We start from the raw sequence: 24,132 nt of genomic DNA on the forward strand, positions 1-24,132 counted from the left end.
CACACTCATTGGGGTTGATTGCCTTACTCAACTTGTGACATGGGGCAATAACCAGGATGACATTTCCTCTATCTCCAGTCTGATTTCTTCCTTTGGCTTCTTTAAATCCTGGGTCAATGAGAGTGCAACCTGGAAAATGTGCCAACTTATCCTGGCACATTTAAGATGGGCGGTAGTAAAAAGAGGGACTCACGTTTCCAGCTTGTATCTGTGTCCTTCGTATTTATCTTTCTTTCTAGCTGCTGACTTGCCAACTTCAGGTCCAGGCCCCGTGATTCAGGGGGCCTTAAACTCTGTAATACATCCCTTGTTTTGTGTCACTGATACTGATGCTGCTTCTGTGATGGACCCATGACTGTTACGGCCACTTAGTGGTGTGACTAAGCAAATTTCATCTTACTGTGACTTTCCTAAAGTTGGTATATGTTAATATCACCTAGCTCAGAAGGTTATTTTGGTGAGTGAATTATCTTTCCTAAACTACTGAGAAGAGTGCCTGAAATGTAGTGAATATTAGGTAAATATTCATTAAATAAATATTTCATAATTGCAAAGTGTTTTTCTGACAATCAAAGCAGAAGTAATCTATTTGCTCTAACTACTATAAGTAATTTGTAATTCTTCGACTTTGCTGAGCAATTTCTGCCTTGTGTTATGTAGGGTTCTTTAATTTCATGCCTTAAATTCTTTTCAAAATGTGATTAGTGTTTTGGTACTATAAATCTTGAAACTGAACCAACTTTCTTCAAATTGCCTGCAAGAAGAAGGCGGGGGGTGAAATGTATGATCCACTCTCGATAAGTGTACAGAGCCATGTGGCTTGTGTGTAACCTCACTCCTGTCCCAGATTTTATATTTTATTTTCAATTTCCTTTATATTATCTTTCATGTAACTTTTTCTTTCTCAGACAAGCTACATTGGATCCTTTCTCAGTCAAGGTAGCACATACACAAAACCAAACCAAAAATGGAAGAAAAAAACATATAGTCTTTTAGAGATTAAAACAAACAAACCATTTTTTATGAACAGTCTCTAATAGAACACCTTAGCTAAACAGCTTTGGATTTTGCAAGGCCTGTCTTAAAACCACTAGCCCAGGTTCTAGAATCTTATAAACATCCTCCTCCGACTTTGCCTTTCTGTAGAGAAACTCTCAAGTCTCCATCATGGGGGTATTCTACCTAATAAAATGATCTCTAACAACTTTTCTTTTCAAAAGTGTTTGTATTGACTTTTTGAGGAGTTAGCAGTCTACATTAGCAACAGGTTTTGGTATGAAGAACAGTGTTAGGCATAAATTGAGCAATGGAAATTTAACCTACTTTGGCTTTCTCACTCTCCTTGACTAGCAGGATCTGCTCCAAAGTCTTGTGACCTTGGAATCCTAGAGAGGCTGAATCAATACTGCCTCACGCAACATTTACTAGATTCTTTTCAAGATGATTTTGCTGAGAAATGAAGGAATTACCACATGTGTAGGGAGTATGAATGCAGTAGATAAAAAGGTGAAAGGGGGTGCATTTTAAAATATCTTAAAAATGTTTTTTATTATACTAATATTAGTTGAGACCATGACAATAATTTAAGTAGATGATCGAAACAATAAAATTTAGCAGTATTTGGAACAAAGGAAGTGAAACATTTTGTGAGGTGTGTTGTTTCAAAATGCCAAAAAAAAACCCCAAATACATAAAACAAATGTTTTGCTTCTATTTTTCAACTTCAGTTCAAATTTCAAAATTCTTCCAAGAATATTCTTTAAGAAACCGTGTTTAGTTATAGTTTGCCTTACTCTTTTACTTAACATACTGGTAAGAAGCTAATAATAGAAAATAATAATAAAAATACATTGACTTGTTTGAACAATTTAATAACTGATAACCGATTACTAAAGCAGCCCTTCTTATGTATATTAATGTCTCTAACTACACTTCCCCAAATTATATGACACAAATGAATCTTAAGTCCAAGTTGATGCCTCACTCAGTCCTTCACTGAGTCCCACTAAAATAAATCTGAGTCTACCATGTATTAACAAGAAATTTACATTTTTTAAAATAATTTGATGGAGAGGAAAAATGTGAAAGTGTCTATTTTTTGCACTCTCCTATGAACTAATCTTAACACCTTATAGTTCTCTTATTAATTAATAAAAACTTTGACACATGTTCATTTTATATTTGTATGACACTCATGATTTTGTCTTCTTTTTGCAATCTTTTAACACATTTTTTGCATTTAAATGCAGGTTTGGAATAAACAAGAGTACAATGATTATTGTAAAGATGAAGAACCAGAACTTGTTACTTGTTTTAAAACAATGGATAAAATAAAATCAGTAGTCACTACATCTAGTAATTATTTCTGACATTAGTAGAAGATAACAAATTTTAGGAGTTGTCTTGAGCACATATAATGGAAATATATGATAAGTTTTATGGTAAAGATATTTTAGTGGAAATTTTTGACACAGACATTTGAAAATCACTCCAAATGCTAAACTTTTTCTTTCGATTTTATTTTGCACTCATATTTTTGTTTTATATTTATTAATTTTCATCATTTTTATTGGAATTAATACACATAGGTCATTATTATCATTTGTTTATTTTTGTGATTGTTACTGAAAATAATTTTGTCATATATAATAAGGGACAATTAAAAAATGGTCTGCTCTGAGTTTCATGTGCACTGGATAGGCCCCTAGTACCATGGCAAAAGTTAAACCCTTCTGAATAATCAGAGTCTCTTGACCAAGTTTTCTCATCTCGGGGCTCTATTTCTGCTATCAAGATGTATCAGCACAAGGAGTGTAATAATAGGGGTCTGTAAACAGTCTTTCCAGTCCCTAAATGGTAACTTTAAGTAAATTGCAATGTCAATTAAACCTTATTTTCTCTCTGTGAATTGAATGCAATGCAGCTTAGAACAATGGTCTTCATACTGAGATGGGCATGTGCCTGAGGGATACTCAAGAGCAAAGAATTTTAAGGGAATATATTTTTAGATCTTCTACTCTTAATAAAGAACCTGCATTCACAAGATATATTCTACCATTTATGAGAAAGCTTTTACCTTTCACCCATTACAAATCTTAGCATATAATGCATGCTAGTGTATAAGAACCTCAGGGCTCTAAACAGAGGCATACTTTAATTGTAGCTTGACTCAGAGAAGCCTTGGTTAATTCTTAGATACCTGTACCAATCTTTGCTTTTGTTAGAATACATACAATTTAAAACAGTGTGAGGCAATAATATTGAAAACCTTTTGGAGATGGTTGATTTGTTTTTACTTTTTGAGACCTTGATACATGTCTTGCATTCCTGTAAAACATGCTACAATACCTATTATATATTGAGTACCTATCCAAAGGATGCTTCAAGAATAAGACCAAATGATTTATATATGTTACATCATCTAATGTAACAGCAAACATGTGAACTAGATAATATATTATCATTTTATACATACAAAAATTGAAGCTAATAAGGTTAAGTGGTTTGTCCATGATCAAATAGCTGATAAATAGATGTGGATCTCAAGGAATCCCCACCCTTACCCCACCTCCTCACCCCGCTGCCAGGTGAAAATCTTATGTGTGCTCTTTCAGGCTTGACCATGGCCAATTGCAGGGCATTGTCTAGAAGGCCTCCTGGGGCAGATGCCTTTTCCACAGCAGACTCAGAATATAGTTGGGAAATTGCAGTTTTCTGAAAGAAGTTGTAGTCAAGGACTTAAGACAGTGACAGCAGAGTATGAAACCAAGTGTCAAGGCCTTGTGTGACTGCACAGATCACACATCCATGGAGATAGCCCTGCCTCTATTTCATTGAATATCTCATCATAGATGCATCAGAACATTTCATGTGTCCAAACTTTTACACAGTAGTTCTCTCCTCAGTCTCGACCTAGATGATTCCTCATCTCAACCTAGAAAGCTCCTGGTCATCCCTGAATAGTCATACTTCCATGACACCCCAGATGGAGACTGTCACCTGCTGTGCTCTCAGAATCCTTGTGCAAACCTTTAATGGGTTGTAAAATCACCATACATATTGCATTGTGATTGCATGTTTCTCTCTTTTTCACTAATTAAACTTTCAAAGTGCAAGAATCAGGACTTTTACATCTATTCAACAACAGGGTTTGTTGCAATGCATGACACACAAATATGGAAGGTAGAAAGGAAGAAAGAAAAGAAGAAAAATAAGTGAAAGAAAAAATTAATAAGCTTTTTTATCTCCCTAAATTTATGTGTTTAAGTACAATTTAAGAATGTACATTGTTTCACATGTTAAATAATACATAATAAAACTTAATTTCTGTCATCCAAGAAAAGTTATACTACCAATGTTATCGAGACATTATTATTAAAAGAGTAATTTTTACCTGTTCAAATTACAAAACGTCACAGCTGGGAACTCTATATTTTCCACATACTGAACCTCTACAGATGTTGTGGTCGGCCATGTGAAGTAGTTGACTAAGCGACTGTAGATCTGCCATACCACCAATGAGACTGAGCCCAAGACCACCACCAACCAAATCACCTTGCGAATTTTGCTCCTGTTCCGAACTATATTATGTACCCCATGAAAGGAAGTGGAGATGGCAAAGTCATGGTCAAACTTCTTTCTGTCAGTGGGAGATGGCAGTGGTTTCTTTGAAAGGCAGAGCTTCATCCTTTCCAAGAGTCCTTAAGATTTAGTGCATAAAATAATTAAATAAAAATGTAATGAGTTAGGAAGCCTTAATGCTCTCTGTAAAAATCACAATTCACAAAAATTTAAATAAGTTACTCTTTTTATGTGTAACACATACATTTCTTCTTTAGTTGCATGGTCTATTCAGGAATCAAGAAGTAGCAGTGTTGACTGCATGGGTAGAAGGGGAATACGCTAACACTGCTCCTAGAGTGCTTCTTGTTAATGTAAATGTGTGAATGCCATCATAGTATTTACATGTGTTTCCTCCCAATTGCTAAATCAGCTTACCCTCAGTAGGTTGCTTACAATACATAATCACATAATTGTTAACAAAGAAACTCTCTTTTTTAAAACACTCTTTCTCTCTGAAGAATCACCAAGTCCTATGGATGCCACAAACAAAATCAGGCTGATTCTTCTGAGAGTCCTAAGTGGAGCTATAAAGCAATCTGTGTCCTATGGTGGTGCATTGAATGGTTGAAAGAAGCATCCATGGCTTCGTATGCTTTGAAACACAACTCTTTTACATCAATGGTTATTTAGTTAGAATCTTTAAATTTGCATTATTAGTTAAGTAATCTATTTTCTACCTCTTTAGAAAGTGAATTCATCCTTTCAAGCTTATCAATAACCAAATCATGCTTACTCATATTGATTGATAAGAACCCAGTAAAGGTGGCCCTAAGAATTTTCTGGAAACATATAACATTCAAATATTCTCTTTTGGTTTAATTTGATTTTATTTTTCTGTAGAAGATGTACAGAATTCTTTTGCTGAGAGAAACCTTCAATATAGTTCAGAGGATGAGATGGCCTTAGGAAAGGAAAGATCTAGTTTCTTGTCCAGGTCTCACATTTCATAATCTGTATGACTTTAACCAAGTTTCTTAATCTCTCTAATGCTTTGTTCTTGGCTGTCCCATGGGAGCAATAGTCCCTGCCACAAGAGCTTGTTGTGAGTAGTAAATAACACAATGCCTGAGAATGACTTGGTGCATTACCTGGACCATGATAAGCCCTCAATACTAGCTATATCTGTTATTCTGTAAATTTAGTTGTGATGTGATAAATGATAAAATAGTCAGGGACTTTGAAACACTAAAATTTTCATTTAAGAAATGAGTTCTTAATGGTCTCACAAATGCTTATAATTAGGTTAACTTTTGCTTTAATTCATTGAAGTTTATTTTTGTCAACTAATCAGCATGAGTATACTAGTAAAAGATTTCAAGTGTTACTTACCTCTAAATCATTATTAATACTTAATAAGTTTCCAATCAATTAGCTCAGCTTAAGTCATGGTTATATGATAATACATATATGAATATTTTCTAAGGGACTCCGAGCAGTTTGAATTTTGACTAAAATTTAAAGTAACCCCACCTACTCTTTTTAATATCAAATTAGGATACACACACACATGCATACATATAAATAGTGTAATTGGCACAGTTTCAAAGCAAAATCAGAGGTAGGAGAAAAATTATTGTTGTTATCCATTAGCACAATAAGTTTAATAATGGTCTTTTGTGCATTTTACAAACACATATGAAGAACTGACTCTGGCAGAATGGCAACTCAGCCTCCGGGCACCTGGCAGTCTTCCTACAACAGGGACCGAAGCTATTAGAAAGGGAAGAGTGAGGTGGGAACCAGCAACTGGTCCACAACTGGTTGCAAGCATTACCGGGAAAAATACATATGTTTCCATCTCATCTGTCAAAAATTAGCTCCTTTAATACAGAGCTACATCTTGGCAATTGCTTTGCTTGTACTGGAGTATTCTCAGTTATTTGCCAGGGTTTAAAAATTTTTTTTAAATATTATTTTAGATAAATAGTGAAGAAACAAGGTGATGTGTTACTGGGAGGAAGATTAGGATTGGCTTAGTAAACAATCCATCAGCCTAAAAAGCAGAAAACATCTTATTTTCCTGACTGAAGCATACACTATGGAATTATGTCAAATGGCCCTTGCATTGAATACTGATCTTTACAGAAACCTTTTGAGGATCATCATAAATTTTGCTGTATTTTAAAAATAAAACGGGTAGGTACTTGATAAATAGACACCCCCTTCAAAAAATACAACCACCACCAAAATAAAACAACAAAAACGATTGTAGTATATAGTAATATTTTAAAACTATTTTGACTTCCTTATATAAATTATTCTTAAATAACCAAAACTGTATTACTGATGTTATATTCAAGTAAATATTGAAAAGCAGATTTCCCAAATTAGAAAAAAAAATCCCTTCTCCTTTGCTAATTGCTAGCCTTTGGAAATGAAAATTGTAATTGTTCTGAGGATTTTACCCTTCACCCACCTTTCTCAGCATAGACTTTTGATTTCTCAGTCTGCTCCATTTGTAATTTTAGTAAGCAGGAGTCCTTGGGGTATATTCAGTTTTCATCCATAACCATGTTCCTTTTGTGGGCTTTGTATTAAATACAGCAGTTGAGGTTGTAAAAATGTGGGGGTAATTTAAATGTTTGTGTTGCTATGTTTTGCCTCAGAAAGCATATCATCTGCAAGCCAAGAATACTGGCAGAACCAGCTATATGCATTTATGAACTGATGAGAAACTATCATAGAATAAACCCCCCCAAAATAGAATTAGGAAACCATTTTCACAGAATTAGAGACAATCCTTACAAATACCTGTGATTTTAAAGTATCCCTGACCTGGCCAGCAACCCCTAATGGGCCCACCTGGCAGTCTCCTTAGCCTTTATTTCTCTCTCTCTGTTTACAAGTCTGAATCAAAATGCAGTTGGAATGAAATCTTGGGGGTAAAGATGTCTTTTCCTAGTGAAAGTTTTTTAGTAACAGATAAAGCAGTTTCAAAACAGAAATAGTAATCAATAAAAATCACAAAATAAACCACTAGAAAATAGCTCCATAAGAAGAAATGTTTGAGAATAGTATAAACCTTTAATAAAGCACAAAGGCCAAGTATGTGTTCATGTTGACACTTTTGAGAAATTACTACTAGAATTTTTTATATTAAATTATAAACTGGCAAATATGCATTATTGTGTATTAACAACACCATCTCCTGACCAAAATCAGAATTGCATGCATTCTTTTTTCAGCTTCTTAAGAGTTGCCAGGGTGGTTTTATAAGTATGTAACCACTAACCATTCATGCATACATTTTATGTGTGCTTTCTTGGTAATTGAGTGTTATAAATTAAAACTAATTTGGTATGAAGACCAACTAAGAAATTTCAAGGATTTAAATAAAAGAACATTTGGATCCAAACTATGTTTCCAGCAGACAGAATAAGTTGTTTACCTGCCTAGATGGCTAAAGCTTTTTATTAATATTTATGGAGAAGACAGTTTTATGGAAGATGTGGCTAGATTTTGGGTAAGATTGTTTTCATAGTTGTTTGTACTTTCTTTTTTTAAAAACCCTCTTTATTCTTCAGTCTTAGGAATTGAGAAAGGTAAAGATAGATTTTGAATGTCTTCTAGAGCTGCATTTCTGGTTTTGCAAAGATTTGAAAGATAAGACAAATGCTCTGAATTTCTCAAATGATGTCACACCTGGACCTACTTGTCCAGCTACATTCAATCTTAATTTGCTTCTTTTCCTCTGGGAATATAGTTTCATTTTAGGTACCTCTTATTGTCTTAATTTTTCTTTTATTTCTTTTTTAAATTTTTTATTTTTAAATCATGTTTATTCTCTTACAATTGTCTCAATTTTTACCCCTTTGCCCTTCTCCATGCAACCCACCCCACTCCCATAGCTGATTCCCACTCTGTTGCCCATGTCCATGGGTCATTCATAGATGTTCTTTGTTTAGTTTCTTCTCCTTCTTTACACCATTGTCCTCCTTACCCATCCCCTTTGGTCATTTTCAGTCTGCTTCATGTTTCCAACTTGTGTTTTATTTTGTTCATTACTTTATTTTGTTGAACAGATTCCACTTATAGGTGAGATCATCTGGTATTTGTATTTCACCGACTGGCTTATTTCACTGAGCATAATATTCTCCAGTTCCATCCATGTTGTCACTAAAGGTAGGAGTTTCTTCTTTCTTTTTTTCTTTTTTTTAATGCACATTGATTTTATTTATTTATTTATTTACATGTCAAGATCCATTACAAAATATTAAAAAATTTTAATCCATTATAAAATCTCAGCAATTAAAACAACATGACACCAGCACAGAAATAATCAAGTAGATCAATGAAATAAAATGAGTATTCTAGAACAAATGTATATATCTGTCTAATAATGTAATATATGATTAAATTGATATTTCCAATCAGTGGGGAAAATTAGGCTTATTCAACAAATAAGGTGCATGTACCACTACTACTAGAAAAAAAAAACAAATATAGAGCCCTATTTCACACATTATACAAAAAATATTCAGGTGAGTTAAAAATCAATATGTAAAATCTAAGGAGTTTTAGGAGAAAATACAAAATAACATTGTTCTTAACCTGAAGTAAAATATTCAAACTCAGAGGCTATAAAGTAAAATATTGACAATATGACTATATTGAACATTTAAGACTATACAATAATATACATATTAAAAAAGTTAAAGGACTAGTGATAGAATAGGTAAGTATTTGCAACACATCTAAAAAAAGGTTAATAGTTTTCTTTTTTTTTAGGGAAAAATTCTACAAATATTTAATCAAAAAATGGATAAAGAATACCAAAAAGTCATTTAAAGCTTTTTAAAAAATATACAAATAGGCAAGAAATCTACAAAAACAAGTTCAGTTTCAAAAATAATAAAGCAACACTTAAAATACCACATCTTTGTTACAATCAGATTAATAAGTATTAAAAGTATTGGTAACATCAAGTATTGGTGGCTCTGAAAGGAACTGGGTATTCATAGACTTCTTCATCTTCTTAAAGCAGTCTCTTTAGCATATCTTGCAATGCTGGTTTGGTGGAGATTTATTCTTTTAGCCTTCTTTTGTCTGGGAAACTCCTTATTACGCCTTCCATTTTAATTGAGAGACTTTCTGGGTAGAGCAGTCTTGGTTGCAGGCCTTTGCTTTTCATGACTTGGAAGATTTCTTGCTGTTCCCTTCTCGCTTGTAGTGTTTCTGTTGAGAAGTCAGCTGCTAGCTGTACCAGGGCTCCCTGATATGTTACTACATTTTTCTCCCTTGCTTCCTTTAGGATTCTGTTTGTCTTTGATATTTGCCATTTTAATTATAATGTGTCTTGGAGTGGGCCTCATTGGGTTCCTCTTGAATGGGACCCTCTGTGCTTCCTGGACTTGTGTGAGTTTTTCTCTCCTCCAATTAGGGAAGTTTTCCATCATTCCTTTTTCAAACAGCTTCTCTATCCTTCTTCCTTTTATTCTCCTGGTATCCCTATTATATGGATATTATTATGTTTCAGTTTGTCCTGCTTTCCCTAAATGCCTCTTCATTCTTTTTGCGTCTTTTTTCATTTTATTGCTCTTTTTGAGAGTCAGGTTGTGCTAAAGCTGATTCTTCTGTCTGAGGTTATATGGCTCCTGTCTTGCTATTGTTCAGTTGTTTGTTCCAGGTGATTTCTCTGCAATTTAGTTGTAATTCCAGGTTGGTCCTGGGAGGAGGTCAGTGTGACTTCCATTCACTCCTCTGCCATCTTATTCATATTGTCTTAAATTTTCTTTAGGCTTTTGTAACAAATCTTTCAGTAAAGCTATACAAATATTTTCTTCAGCATATCTAACTTTTACTGCTTTAAGGATGGATTCATATGCCCTCTGTTTTACAGTATTAGGTAGGGAATGTTTCTTATTGAGACACATGTCTATTTTTACAATACAATCAGGACAATGGGGTAAAAGACACATGGTCACCTCATATAAAACCTGTTCCAAATATACTAATTGGCCCATAAACGTTTACCTTAATTTCATCAACTCTTACATTTCTATCTATAGCCTCCATTTGTTCAATAACTTTTGGTTTTACAATTCTGGGTAAAAAATTGTTCTTGGCCAGACATAATATCTATCCCCATAAAACAGTCAGGAAAAGGTAACATAACATTAACATAAAGCTTATTTAAACATTCCAATTTTTATATATTTTTTTAAATCAATTTGTAACCTGAGTCAGTTCTTCACCCATGGGTTCTAGTACCCCAGTTCATGGAATTCCTATATTGAGGAGTTCTGGACATTTTTCTTTCTTTTTCTTTATTATTCCCTGGCTATTTTACTCACCCTTGTGTAAATAAATAACAAAAAAAATAGGCTATGGGTCTCTAGCCAGGGTTCAAACTTCAAACCAAGAGACCTAGCCTTTTGTCAGTCTTTAATTTAATAAATTGACCTTATCACTGACCTAAGAGCTGTGGCCAAGTTTCTCACTTTAACCTCTGCTTTCCAGCTTTCTGAGTTTCTCCAAGTCAGTATAAGTAGAGCAGACTTGGTGACCTTAAATATCAGGGAACCAGAAGGGATCATTTGGGCACATACAGCCTTTGGTAGTGCTGTTAAAAATTTATTGTAACCACATCAATTTTATTTATCTACCCCGCCTCTGTTTTTCAAATCACCATCTAAATATTTTCGCCCTGTTGGGATGAGTACTGTGGCTCTGTTTTCTTTGTTTCACACTTATCAATATTTAAAACAAGGCGTATCATTCTATTTGATCTGGAAGCCCTTGCTTTTGGGTGAATTTTAGTGATCAAGTAGAACTGGAACATTGCTCATAATAGCCATTGTAACTTCCTTGAAGGTTGGCAACACTTTAGTAGGACACTAGCCGTAAATGGAGTTTAGTCCGCATTTCTGTCTGGCTGTATTTTGAAACTTTGAACCTGACAGTTACCAAGCTCAGTTCTTAGAATGTAAAAGTCTTTTAGTAAGAGTTCACCATTCTTTTTTCTTTTTCCTTTTTTCTCCTTAAGTGCAAGACAATGCACTTCTAATGTCCTGATTGTTTACAATATCTCCAAATGTTTGAAGGAAAATAAGAAGGGGTCTGAGTGAACTTTGATTTTTCTTCTAATTTCTGTCTTTCCATTTTATTAAGGGACTCTTAATAACTAGCCATTATAACAATATGAAACCCTTCCTTCCTTCCTTCCTTCCTTCTTTTCTTTATTTTCAATTTAGAAGTTCTTCCAGTTCAAAGGATACATTGTCTGGCCTTAATGAGTAGAATCTTAATAGTGACTGAAACCAAAGCCTTTTTATGACTTAACTATGGAAGCCAGAGGCAACCCCAAAAGAGAGTGCTAAAAGGTGCAACCTTCACAAGATAAAGTTCACTCACAGAGTTAGAAACAGCCATTCCAAAACACAGGAAAAGCACATGTTTTCATACCTTTTAAATGGGCTGTTTATATTCCTTAAGTTTAGATCTACAACCTATTGGAATGACTGAAATATGCATATGTATCCCCTGACAGGTGGAAAACAAGAATGAACAATCCTGTTTTCTTCATCTCTGGGAGGAAATGGATAGGCACAGAAACTCCCCTGAGAGGTTGGCACAGGCAGACAGAGAGCAAGGTGCACCCTGGTAAATGTATCCTCCGAATGATAAGGGCAAGAGAGAAAACATTCTCACTGGTCATAAGGTCAAACTCTCAGGATATATAACAAGACAAAAGAATAGACACCAGAGAGAGAATAGCAGAATTACAAAACCATACATACTCATAACAAATAACCAAAAGTTGTGAAGCCCAAGAAACTAGTCTTATAAATATTTTTTCCTTGTAATATAAATTAAGAAAACGGGATGGGATACTGTCATCACTCTGCTTCCACTGAATTCTTCAGGTGGAGATCTGGAGTCTGAACTGGCAAGAATTCTTGCTTTTGCCAGCTCATGCTAGAGGTCCCAGGGTCTTCCCACTGTACCAGCAGTGCCCACTGGTAAGATATCCTGATCAGAGCACCAACTACAGGGGAGGAAACAATGTTCCTTTACCCTCAAGATTCCCTCAGTGGGTCTCATAGTCAAATAATCACAAACAGATTAAAAAGAGAAAATGACCGAATTTAATTCCGTGTGTGTGTATGGAAACCCCATGTACACGACAGGCTCAGAAGAACAATGAGGTATTGATGACATTTTTGGGGCTTCAGAGGGAAAGATTATTTCAGGATAACAAGAAGAGTAGGTGTTCAGTAATTAAAAGTTTGCTCTGCTTTATAGATTGGTCTAAAATGTTATTTTTGGTCACTATTCTTATTATAGGCAAGGCCCCTGATTTAAATGTTTTAAGGGAGAGGTAAAATTTTCCCATGAACACATGTGTTTGGATTGCCTTCAGCTCAAAATAAGTTACACGTCAAAGCAGTACATTTGGGGGAGGACTGTTCTGAACCTCTACACAGGAAAAAGTTACATATCTGTGACATCATCTTTCACAAATATTCATGATAGCATGGATATATCTTAATTATTTCTATATTGACAAAACCCATCCCTGGCTGGTGTGCTTTGAAGAATCTGCAAATGAGTTTTTTCCTCCAGTTACCTGCCATGGTCTGTGACTGGCTCAGTCCGTGGGAGGTTTCTGTTTGCCGCTCAGCTCCAGATACATCATTAGTAAAACACAGTATTGAAAATGTTCTTGACATTGTGGAAAAGCCAGGAAAGGGCTCCACAAATGCTTAACTCTTAAGCCCTGGAAATTGCAAAATTATGTGCTGACACAGTACCTGACCTCTTGAGTAAATGTTTCCTAGACAGGGTCAAATTGTCAAAACGTTCTATTTGCAGTTTTATGTCTGTGTCTGTTTTCTCAACTTGGGTCTCATATCTCTTTGGCAATAAGTCGTTTGTGAAAAATTTACGTGCTTTCCTGGCAGATGGAACAAAAATATCGATTTGCCATTATTTTCATACTTTTGGGGACTATTTTATTAGGGCAGTTTTATAAGTTGTGTGCTTAGTGCATCTTACAAAAAAAAGCAAAACAAATAAGCAAGCAGACAAACAACTCAAAGATAGAAAAATTTCAAAAGTGAACATTCAAAAGACACAAATCATGATGGATAATATAAATGATTTTACAAATTTTATCCATATAGAGTTTAGACACTGCAGTGGGATAAAATGTGGTCTCCAAAATTCATGTCCACTCAGAACCTAAATGTGACCTTATTTAAAAATAGAGTCTTTGTAGATGCAATTAATTAAGGACTCAAATGAAATCATTCTGGATTTAGGGTGTGCCCTACATCCAATGACTGTTGTCTTAAAAGAAAAAAGAGAAGACTTGAACACTGAAACACTCAGAGGGGATGTCCATTTGAAGAAGGAGGCAGAGATTTTAGTTGCTACAAAGCAAGAAGCTCCAGAAACCACCAGAAGCTGGAAGAAGCAAGGGAGGATTCCTCCCTGGGAATATTGTCTTGGTGGCACCTTGATTGAGGATTTCTAGAGAACTCTTGAGAGAATAAGTTTCTGTTGTTTTTAAGCCAGCACATTTGGGGTAACTTGTCATCGCAGTCCTAGGAAACTGGCACACACACTGAAAATAAATCAAGTGGATTTCAACTGTGGAATCATAAAAAGTTATGGGGTTCCTTGACAGCTACAAAAATTTTAAGCCTGATGTTATAGCCTAGCTTTTCAGTCTTTCAATGGTGACCACTGAGGTTATGTGTGAGGTGAAACTCTTTTTCAGCTCTACAGAAAAACAAATGACAATCCAGATGAATGCTAGGATATATGTAGAAGATTTTAAATAAACATTATTAAATATCAAGAAATAATTCATCAACATCTATATCACAGCACAAAGTCAAATCTCTAATTTTTCCAGTAAATCAAGAAAAATAATAAATATTTTTATACTGTACCTGGGTTTAGCAGTAAATTTCCAGGAATAATTATTTTATTCAATAAAGAGAGAATACCTAATACAGTCCAAATGCCACTTCCAGATGTTTAGATGCATTAATGAGGAAAACAAAGTTCTTATTTTCATGGAGCTTCTAGTTCAGTGGGAGATGGCAATAAATCTAATCAGTAAATTATCTAATGCATTAGAAAATAAAATGCTCTAGGGGATAAAAAGAAGTGAAACATGGCAGAAGAGATCAATAGTGCTCATTCTAAGGAGATGGTGTAAATTATATTAATCAGTAAGGTAATCTGTGTAGGCATACTTGGGAAAATGAAATTTGTGCAAATTCAGTGTGGACATACTTGAGAAGATGAAATATGAGTGGATTCTTGAGAGCAGTGAAGAAATTACTCTAGAGTAGGAGAACACCTGAGATACCCTGCCTACCTAGAGCCAAGGTCCTGAGTGGAATTCACTTGCTTTAGATGACTAACAAAGAATCCAGTATAGCTGGCCTATAGCAACAGAGAGTAGAGATAAGAAGGATGATGGAAGGACATATAATACTGGGCTTATAGACAATTGTAAAGATTTTGTCTTTTATTTAGATAAAATGGACACTCTTTGCATGTTAGCTTAAAGAGGAAGTGGCGTGATTCAATTTACTCTTGCTTAAAATACTTATAATACTACATATATGAGAGTGTGTGTGTCTGGGAGGGGTGGTGAGCGGGTGGAAAAGGTTTAAAGAAGTTTTTAGATTCTTATATTTTAAAGGTAGATGTCCTGGTGGATTTCATGTGGGTTGTGAGAAAGAAAGCAGTCAAGGATGACTTTAAGATTTTTCACCTGAGCAACATGATGGACAGAATTACTATCAAAAGAGATAAAGAGGGCTTTCTGTAGATTTTGTGGATGGGAAAAGATTAGCTCAGTTCTATACCTATTGAATTTGCAATGTTTTTAGCTCATCCAGGTCGAGTTATTGAATAGACATCTGAAGATATGAGTCTAGAGTTCTGGAAGGACACTTGGTTTGTAGATGGGTATTTGGGAAATAATAGCAAATGGATTGTATTTAAGATAATCAGAAAAAGTCGACACAGAAGGGAGTATAGCTAGAAAAGATGATCAAAGATGGGTCCCTGAATCTCCAACTTTAAAAACTATGGGAAAAGAGAAGACAATATGAAATGACCAGTAAAAGTGAGATAGGAGAAAAATCAAGAGAGTGAGATATCCTTAACTGTAAATGAAAAAAGTTAATTATAGAGGAAAAGTAATTAACTCTGTCAAATGTTGCTGAGAAAGAGAGGAGTTCAGTGTTCTCAGAAGAGGAGGAGAAGAGTTCAAGAAACTGAATAACCAAGTTGTTACTAGAATCACATATACATATATTGGAAATTCTAAGGACTAATAAATGAGAAGTTTTGAAGAAAATGGCAGCAAGCCGGTGAGTAAAATCATTGACAAATATAGGAGAATTATGCAAGACTCAGGAGATAATAGCATCATTGAGGAGTAATGTTTTTAGAAAGAAAAAAAAATAGTCTAAAAACAGAATTAGGAAGTGGGTAGAATTTATTTTTTAATGAATTTATTGAGAGGATATTGGTTAATACAATTATATAGGTTTCAGTTGTATGATTCTATAATACATCATCTGTATATAGTATTGTATGGTCACCACCCCAAGGCAAGTCTCCTTTCATCACCATTATGCTTCCCCTCACCCTTCTTCCCTCTGGTAATCACCATACTGTGTCTATGAGTTTTTTCTTTCTTTGCTAAATTCCTTCACATTTTCCACCCAGTTCCATCCCCTCTCCCCTCTGACAGCTGTCAGTCTGTTCTCTATGAGTCTATTTCTATTTTGTTTTTTAGTTTATTTTGTTCATTAGATTTCCCATATGAGTGAAATCATATGGTGCTTGTCTTTCTCTGATTGGCTTATTTCACAAAACATAATGCTTTCCTGGTCCATCCATGCTGTCACAAAGGGAAAGATTTTCTTCTTTTTTACAGCTGAGTAGTAAGTAGTATTCAATTGTGTAAAAATACCACAGCTTGTTTATCCCCTCATCTTCTGATGGACACTTGGTCTGCTTCTAAATCTTAGCTATTATAAATAATGCTGCAATGAACATAGTGGTGCATATATTCTTTCAAATCAGTATTTTGGGATTCTTTGAATATATTCCCAGAAGTAGAACCACTGGGTCATAAGGCAGCTCCATTTTTAATTGTTTAGGTAACTCCATACTGCTTTCCATAGTGGCTGAACCAACCTGCATTCCTACCAAAAGTGCATGAAAATTCCCTTTTCTCCACACTCTGACTAACACTTGTTGCTTGTTGATTTATTGATGATAGGCATTCTGACAAGTATAAGATGATATCTCATTGTAATTTTAATTTGCATTTCTCTGATAATAGGTGATGTCGAGCGTCTTTTCACATGTATATTGGCTATCTCTATGTCCTCTTTAGAGAGAAATGAATAGTTTCTAACATTTCTCATGGTACAAGAGTCAAGAGAAAAAAGACAGCCAGCACTGGAGAGGTCTTTTTGAAGAATCAGTATATTTACAGGAGGTTTTCAGTAGAGAAGTAATAACTGGTTAATCAAGAGATACTGGTTTGCTTACAGCTCTTCATATATGAATGTCTATAGTAAGATTGAAAAGTTACATAATAAAGATGGCCAAATATATACATATTTGTACCATTTAACTTCAGTAAAGAAAGCTTTGCATAAAACTACAATATTAAAAACAACTATTAAGTGGTGGGGGAAGGCAGAGACAAATGTATTTGGAAAAATAAATTAATTAATTAAAATAAAAATGAAAATAAAAACAACTATTTTTCTAGATATTGGAAAATTTGGGGAGCATACAACTCAAGTTAGCGATAGAATACTTCTTAGAGATGGAACCCTGTCAACTTTCATTTTTGACTTGGTGGATTTTTGTATTGATATTTTGATACAATATATGTATTTTTACTCAAATAAAGAAAAATTCACACCTAATTCTTCCTTGGGGGTTATTTAATTTGGCATAACCTCTCTACTAAAGAAAACATGTGGTTTTCAAATAAATTGCTGAGTCAGACTATTTCACTTGTTTTCATTACCTAGTTACATAATAATTGCAAAGGACAACCAAAATGACCAAGAGGTCAATAATGAAGAAAACCAGGATATGTCATTTCAAAATATGCTTCTTTGATCTAACAATTATTCCCCTCTCATGGGTATTAGTATTATAAAAAAAAATGGATGTTTTCCATCCTGCTCATCATTTTAACCCAAGGGCTAGATATTGCTTGTAACATAACCATCGTGCCCAATATTCTGAGTAAGTGAATGTTATTAGTACAAGTTTAAATAGGCTTATGATAAATTAAATTCAAATCAACACTTAAGATTGTTGATATTTTGGTATACTATTTTAAAGTATTCTTTATCATAAGGAGGAGGCTGGAACAAAGTAACTTTTAACTTCTAAAACCCAGGCTGGTTTTATAAAAATTTAAGGTATTATGAAATGAAAAAATACTATGTAGAAAATGCTAAGGACTTGTTTTTATACCAGAGACATGAGTTTTGGGGTTCCTCTTGATTCTTTATGTATCCTAATAATTTTGGATACATTTCTTCTCATTTGTCTATTTAAACATATCCAAGACTTTAAGCAAATTGGGGGCTTTCCTGTCTTTCACAAATGCTTTACTTCCTGGAGACATAAGTAAACTCACCACATGGGTCAGATTCTGGATATTGTAAGTCTGTCAGTAATAAAACAAAGGTTAAATCCAAAGTCAAATTAATAAATCATTATGATAAAAATCAATTTCTTTATTACATAAGGTAATTAAGGGTATTCCAGGATTTACAGCATGTAAAACCTGGACCTTAATCCTTGATAAAGAGGAGAATCAGTAAAAGTAAATATAGAGAAAAACTCATTTTTCCACCTATTGGTGTCACTTTCATTTTTAAACAAAAGAATTCACTTCTAGTCACCAAATGTGTGGAGATTTTTCCCCACACCAGGCAATTCACTCTCTTTTTTAGAATTACTGATAACTCTTACTATAAACAAGGTAGAATTTATAATCCCACCTGGACAGCTGGTAAGAACAGGTAAAAGAGTAGTCAGTAAATTAATCTGCCGATCCAGCAGCTGAGAGGCTGGCAAATCTGTGGCCACACGTGTTTCCACCAGATGATAACTGTTGGAAGGGAAAAAAAGGGCCCCCACAGACAGGGACTCTGCCCCCTGAGCCACAGGATACTGAGGCCACGAAGAACTCCCAACCAAATACGTGGGAGAGGCAAGAACAGCTTCCAGGGAGTGGGCTGGGAGGGATCAGGGTCCTAGTCTCCTGCCCACAGCCTTCCTCTGGCAAATGAAACACATTTGACTTTGAAATTATTGCTTTCTTAAGTCAAAATGGTTGAAGATCACCAAGTTCAAATGGTCCATCTTATTACTATTAAAGTAATAATGCAAAACAAAAAATACTATTAAAGGGGCTTTCAAGTCAGAAAAATTTACAAAACATTCAAATAGACAAGCCTGGTCTTTAAAAAGGAAGAAGAAAGCAAACTCTGATACTTATCAAGGTAAATGTATATCTTTAAATATCAATAGAATCTGCATAATGGCTAACTTTATTACCAGAGAATCTAAGACTTCATGCCCTTACAACAGATTGTGTAATTTTCTTTTTTTAAAACTTTTTTGATTTAATCTTTATTGCATTTTTTCCATTACACTTTAGTCCCTTTATACCTTACTTCCCCCAGCAATCACCACACTGTTGTCCATGTCCATGAGTCCTTTTTCTATTTTGTTCAATCCCCCCAACTCCTAACCTCCCCTTCACCCAAACTAGCTCTCATCTGCTCTCCAAGTCTATCTGGGTTTTGCTTGTTAGTTCAGTTTCTTTGTTAGATTCTGCAAATGAGTGAAATCATATGGTATTTGTCTTTCTCTGACTGGCTTATTTCATTTAGCATAATGTTCTCCAGATCCATCCATACTGTCGCAATGGGTAAACTTTTCTTTTTTACACCTAAATAGAATTCCATTGTATAAGTGTCCCATACCTGTTTTATCCACTCATCTATTGATGGACACTTGGGCTGCTTCCATATCTTGGTGATTGTAAATAACACTACAATGATCATAGAGGTGCTTATGTTCTTTTGAAATAGTGTTCTGTGTTCCTTCAGATATATACTCCCAGAAGTGTGGTCACTGGGTCAAAAGGCAGATCCATTTTTAATTTTTTGAAATTAAAATTAATTTCAAAATTAATTAATGTGTAAATTAATGTGTAAAGCAGTGGCTGCATCAATCTGAATTCCCACCAACAGTGCAAAAGGGTTCCCTTTTCTCCATATCCTCATTAGCACTTGTTGTTTGTTAATTTATTGATGCTAGCCATTCTGACATGTGTGAGATGGTATCTCATTGTGGTTTTATTGTATTTCTTTGATGATTAGTGACATCCAACATCTTTTCATATGTCTATTGGCCCTTCATATGTCATCTTTGGAGAAATGTCTATTCAGGTCCTTTGCCCCTTATAACCTGAATCAGCGAACATGTTCTCCCATTCTGTGGTTGTCTTTTTATTTTATTGATGAATTTCTTTGTTATGCCAAAAATTTTAATTTGATGTAGTCCCATTTGTTTATTTTTTTCTTTTGTTTTTCTTGCCTGGGGAGATATATCCAATAAAAACATTTTACGAACAATGTCCAAGATTCTGCTATGTTTTCTTCTAGGAATTTTTATGGTTTTGAATCTAACATTTAATTCTTTGATCCATTTTGAATTTATTCTTGTATGTGGTGTAAGAAGTTGGTCTAGTTTCATTTTTCTGCACATATCTGTCCAATTTCCCCAACACCATTTATTGAATAAACTATCTTTAGCTCATTGTATGTGCTTGCTTCCCTTTTTGAATATTAATTGACTACAAAGGTGAGGGTTTATTTTTGGACTCTCTATTCTGTTTCTTTGATCTATGTGTCTGTTTTTATGCCAGTACCAGGCTGTTTTGATTACTATGGCCTTATAGTATAGTTTGGTATTAAGTAACATGATTCTGCCAACTTTGTTCTTCTTTCTCAGTATCACTATTGCTATGCAGGGCCTTTTGTAGTTCCATATAAATTTTTTAAATATTTGTTCTAGTTCTGTGAAATACACCATTGGAATCTTGATAGGAATTGCAATGAATCTAGAGGTTGTTTTGGGTAGTATGGACATTTTAATGATGTTAATTCTTCCTAACCATGAACATGGTATGTGCTTCCACTTATTTGTATTTTCATCTATTTCTTTCTTCAGCTTCTTATAATTTTCTGTGTACAGATATTTTACATCCTTGGTTAGGTTTATTACCAAGTATTTTATTCTATTTGAAACAATTGTATATGAGATTGTTTTCTTAATTTCCTTTTCTGTTAGTTCATTATTGGCATATAAAAATGCACTTAACTTATGGATATTAATTTTGTATCCTGTTATTTTGCTGAATTCCTTTATCAGCTCTAGTAGTTTCTTGTGGAATATTTGAGATTCTTTATGTATAGTATCATGTCTTCTGCAAAGACAATTTTACTTCTTTCTTGTTGATTTTGATGTCTTTTATTTCTTCTTCTTGTCTGACCAGTGGCTAGGACTTTCAGTACTATATTGAATAAAAGAGGTGAAAGCAGGCATCCCTGTCTTGTTTCCAATCTTAAGGGGAACACCTGTTTTTACCCATTGAATATGATGTTGGCAGCATGTTTGTCACATGTGGTCTTTGTTATGTTTAGGTATGTTCCCTCTATGCACACATTGTAGAAAGTTTTTATCATAAATCGTGCTAGGTTTTAGCAAAAGCTTTTTTTGCATCTATTGATGTGATCATGTGTTTTTACCCTTCATTTTGTTTATGTTGTGAATCATATTTATTAATTTTCAAATGTTGTACCAACCTTGCATTTTGGGAATAGATCCCACTTGATCATGGTGTATGATCTTTTTGGTGCATTGCTGTATTCAGTTTGACAATATTTTGTTGAGGGTTTTAGCATCTATGTTTGTCATGGATATTGGCCTATATTTTTTTTCTTTGTAGTGTCTTCATCTGGTTTTGGAATTAAGATAGTGCTGGCCTTGTAAAATGAGTTTGGGAGCCTTTCCTCATCTTGAATTTTAAAAACTAGTTTGAGGAGAGGTGTTAGTTCTCAGAATGTTTGGTCAAATTCACCCAGGAAGCCATATAGTACAGGACTTTTGTTTGTTAGGAGTTTTTTGATTATTGCTTCACGTTCGTTAGGTGTAATCTGTCTATTCAGATTCTCTAATTCTTCCTGATATATATTTGGAAGGTTTTATGTTTCTAGGAATGTATCCATTTCATCCAGTTTGTCCTGTTAGTTGGCATATAATTGTTCATAATATTTTATTACAATTTTTTGTGTTTCTTTGGTGTCAGTTGTTATTTCTCCTCTTTCATTTCTGATTTTATTTATCTGGGTCTTTTCTCTTTTTTTCCTTGATGAGCCTGGTTAAATGTTCATCAGTCTTGTTTACCTTTTCAAAGAACTAGCTCTTGGATTTGCTGATCTTTTGTATTGTTTTTTAGATTCTATTTCATTTATTTCTGCTCTGGTCTTTATTATTTCTATCCTTCTACTCACTTCAGGCTTTGTTCTTCTTTCTCAAGTCCTCAAATGTGAAGTTAGATTGTTTATTTGAGCTTTTTCTTGTTTTTTGATAGGCTTGTATGCCATGAATGTCCCTCTTAAGATTGCTTTCCCAGTGTCCCACAGATCTAGGATTGTCGTGTCCTCATTTTCATTTGTTTCAAGGTATCTTTTAATTTCTTCCTTGATCTCATTGTTAATCCATTCATTGTTTAGTAACATGTTATTTAGCATCCATATCTTTGCATGTTTTTCAGTATTCTTGTGATTGATTTCTAGTTTCATAGCATTGTGGTCAGAGAAGATGCTTGATATGATATCAATCTTCTTATATTTATCGAGACTTGTTTTGTGTCATAGCATGTGGTCTATCCTAGAAAACATTTGATGTGCACTTGAAAAGTATATATATTCTGCTGCTTTGGGGTGAAATGCTCTGAGGATATCAATTAAATCCATTTGATCTAGTGTGCCATTTAAGGCCACTGTGGTCTTGTGATTTTCTGCCTGGAAAATCTATCCATTGAAGTCAATGAAATGTTAAAAAATCCCCAACTATGTCTATATTTCTGTTGATCTCTCCCTTTATGTCCCTCAAGGTTTGCTTTACATATTTAGTTGCTCCTATGTTGGGTGTGTAAATGTTTGCTAGGGTTATATCCTCTTGTTGGATTGTTCAAAAGCTTTAAAGAGAGTAGTATAAATTATTTAGCTACGTTCTTTGTAAACATTAGGTTAGATGGACAACCAAGTAGAGAAAGGAGGGCTATCAAACCTTCTCTGCTTCTAAATACCCCGGACCATGGCACTAGCAAAAATAATTCTCCCTCTCCTGCAGACAAACCCCTATCCAGTGTATAATGTTAGGGGAAAATCCCAAAAGTCTAAATTTAGGATTGACTTTGGGAACCGACACATAGCCTTTTTTAAATTTATAAGAGCTTGAATAGGAGAAACTTATAAACATGGGTAAAGCAGCTGCTCCCAGTGGTGGCCAACCAAAAAGGAACCACTGCCCTCACAGAACAAAGTTTCTTTTTAAAAAAGATTAATAGAACAAGTTAATAGCAATATCAAATGACAGGTAGCTGTGTAGAACTCTGGAGAGAACAATATTTCACTAAATTAATAGAAAAGTTAAAAAATAACATCAGAAAATCATTACATTTTATGTATTTATTAACTTCTTTATAAGGGCATGACATTTGTTATAGAGTGGCATTTCAGTTTTGGGGGTAGTCAGTGAAGCATGAAGTTATAGAGAGTTGAACAGTCCCAAAAGGATCAGCAGTCACAGGGAGTTCAACATCTCCTGCACGCCTTTGCTGCTGAAGCCATATTGCTTCCCAAAAGTGAGTTTCCCTACACCCTACCCCAAATGTAACATGAGTCCTTCTATTTTGTGCAATAATATTTTGCAAACATTTTGGACCTTTGTACCATAATGGTTTGGAGCCTGTGGGCACAGCAATAGTATATTCCACAGATGCCTAGCACAATGAACACAGACAAAATAAGACCCAATAGAGCTCCTTTTCAAGGTAGTGATAAACACTGAAATAAAGTGGCAGAGGATTAATTTCTAACTGCTAGATAGTTGACATTTCATTCATCACTTGGTTCATAGTAAGGGATCTATTATAATGGTTATCAGGAATATACATACAATAGTCAGTATGTATAAAGGTACAGGCTCCTACCTGGACAGCTGGAAGTACATATCTTCCTTAGGAGTTCATTGACGACATCGCTGTTTATGTCCTGGACAGTTTGTATGTAGTACACCATTGTCTAAGTCCCTGCATGGTAGCTTTCTGGGTTGCTTTTTTGCTAGAGTATGCTTGCTGCAGGCCAGTGGCAGTGTTGACACGTGTCAAAGCATATTTGCAGTTCTGAGACAGCT

General features: G+C 34.6%; 1 protein-coding gene across 5 annotated transcripts in view; it reads right to left on the reverse strand.

Annotated features, from left to right (window-relative positions):
- The window catches only part of ASIC5 (acid sensing ion channel subunit family member 5), a 41,178-nt gene extending 17,076 nt beyond the window's left edge, over positions 1-24,102 (reverse strand). For 4 of the 5 annotated variants that reach the window (XM_054575947.1, XM_054575945.1, XM_054575944.1 and 1 more), the window contains exons 1-2: positions 23,930-24,102; positions 4,394-4,700 (exon numbers count right to left, since the gene is read on the reverse strand). In XM_054575947.1, the coding sequence (XP_054431922.1) occupies positions 4,394-4,700; positions 23,930-24,017 (395 nt within the window). In that variant the 5' untranslated portion in view covers positions 24,018-24,102. Of the gene's footprint in view, positions 1-4,393; positions 4,701-13,192; positions 13,294-23,929 lie in introns of those variants that run through there. The other variant, XM_054575948.1, reaches the window with a different exon arrangement.
- Positions 24,103-24,132: the final 30 nt, after the last annotated feature.

This window comes from Pteronotus mesoamericanus, unplaced genomic scaffold, assembly GCF_021234165.1.
Source record: "Pteronotus mesoamericanus isolate MK-2021 breed Mesoamerican mustached bat unplaced genomic scaffold, CSHL_Meso_final contig_32, whole genome shotgun sequence".
Classification (NCBI taxonomy): Eukaryota; Metazoa; Chordata; class Mammalia; order Chiroptera; family Mormoopidae; genus Pteronotus; species Pteronotus mesoamericanus.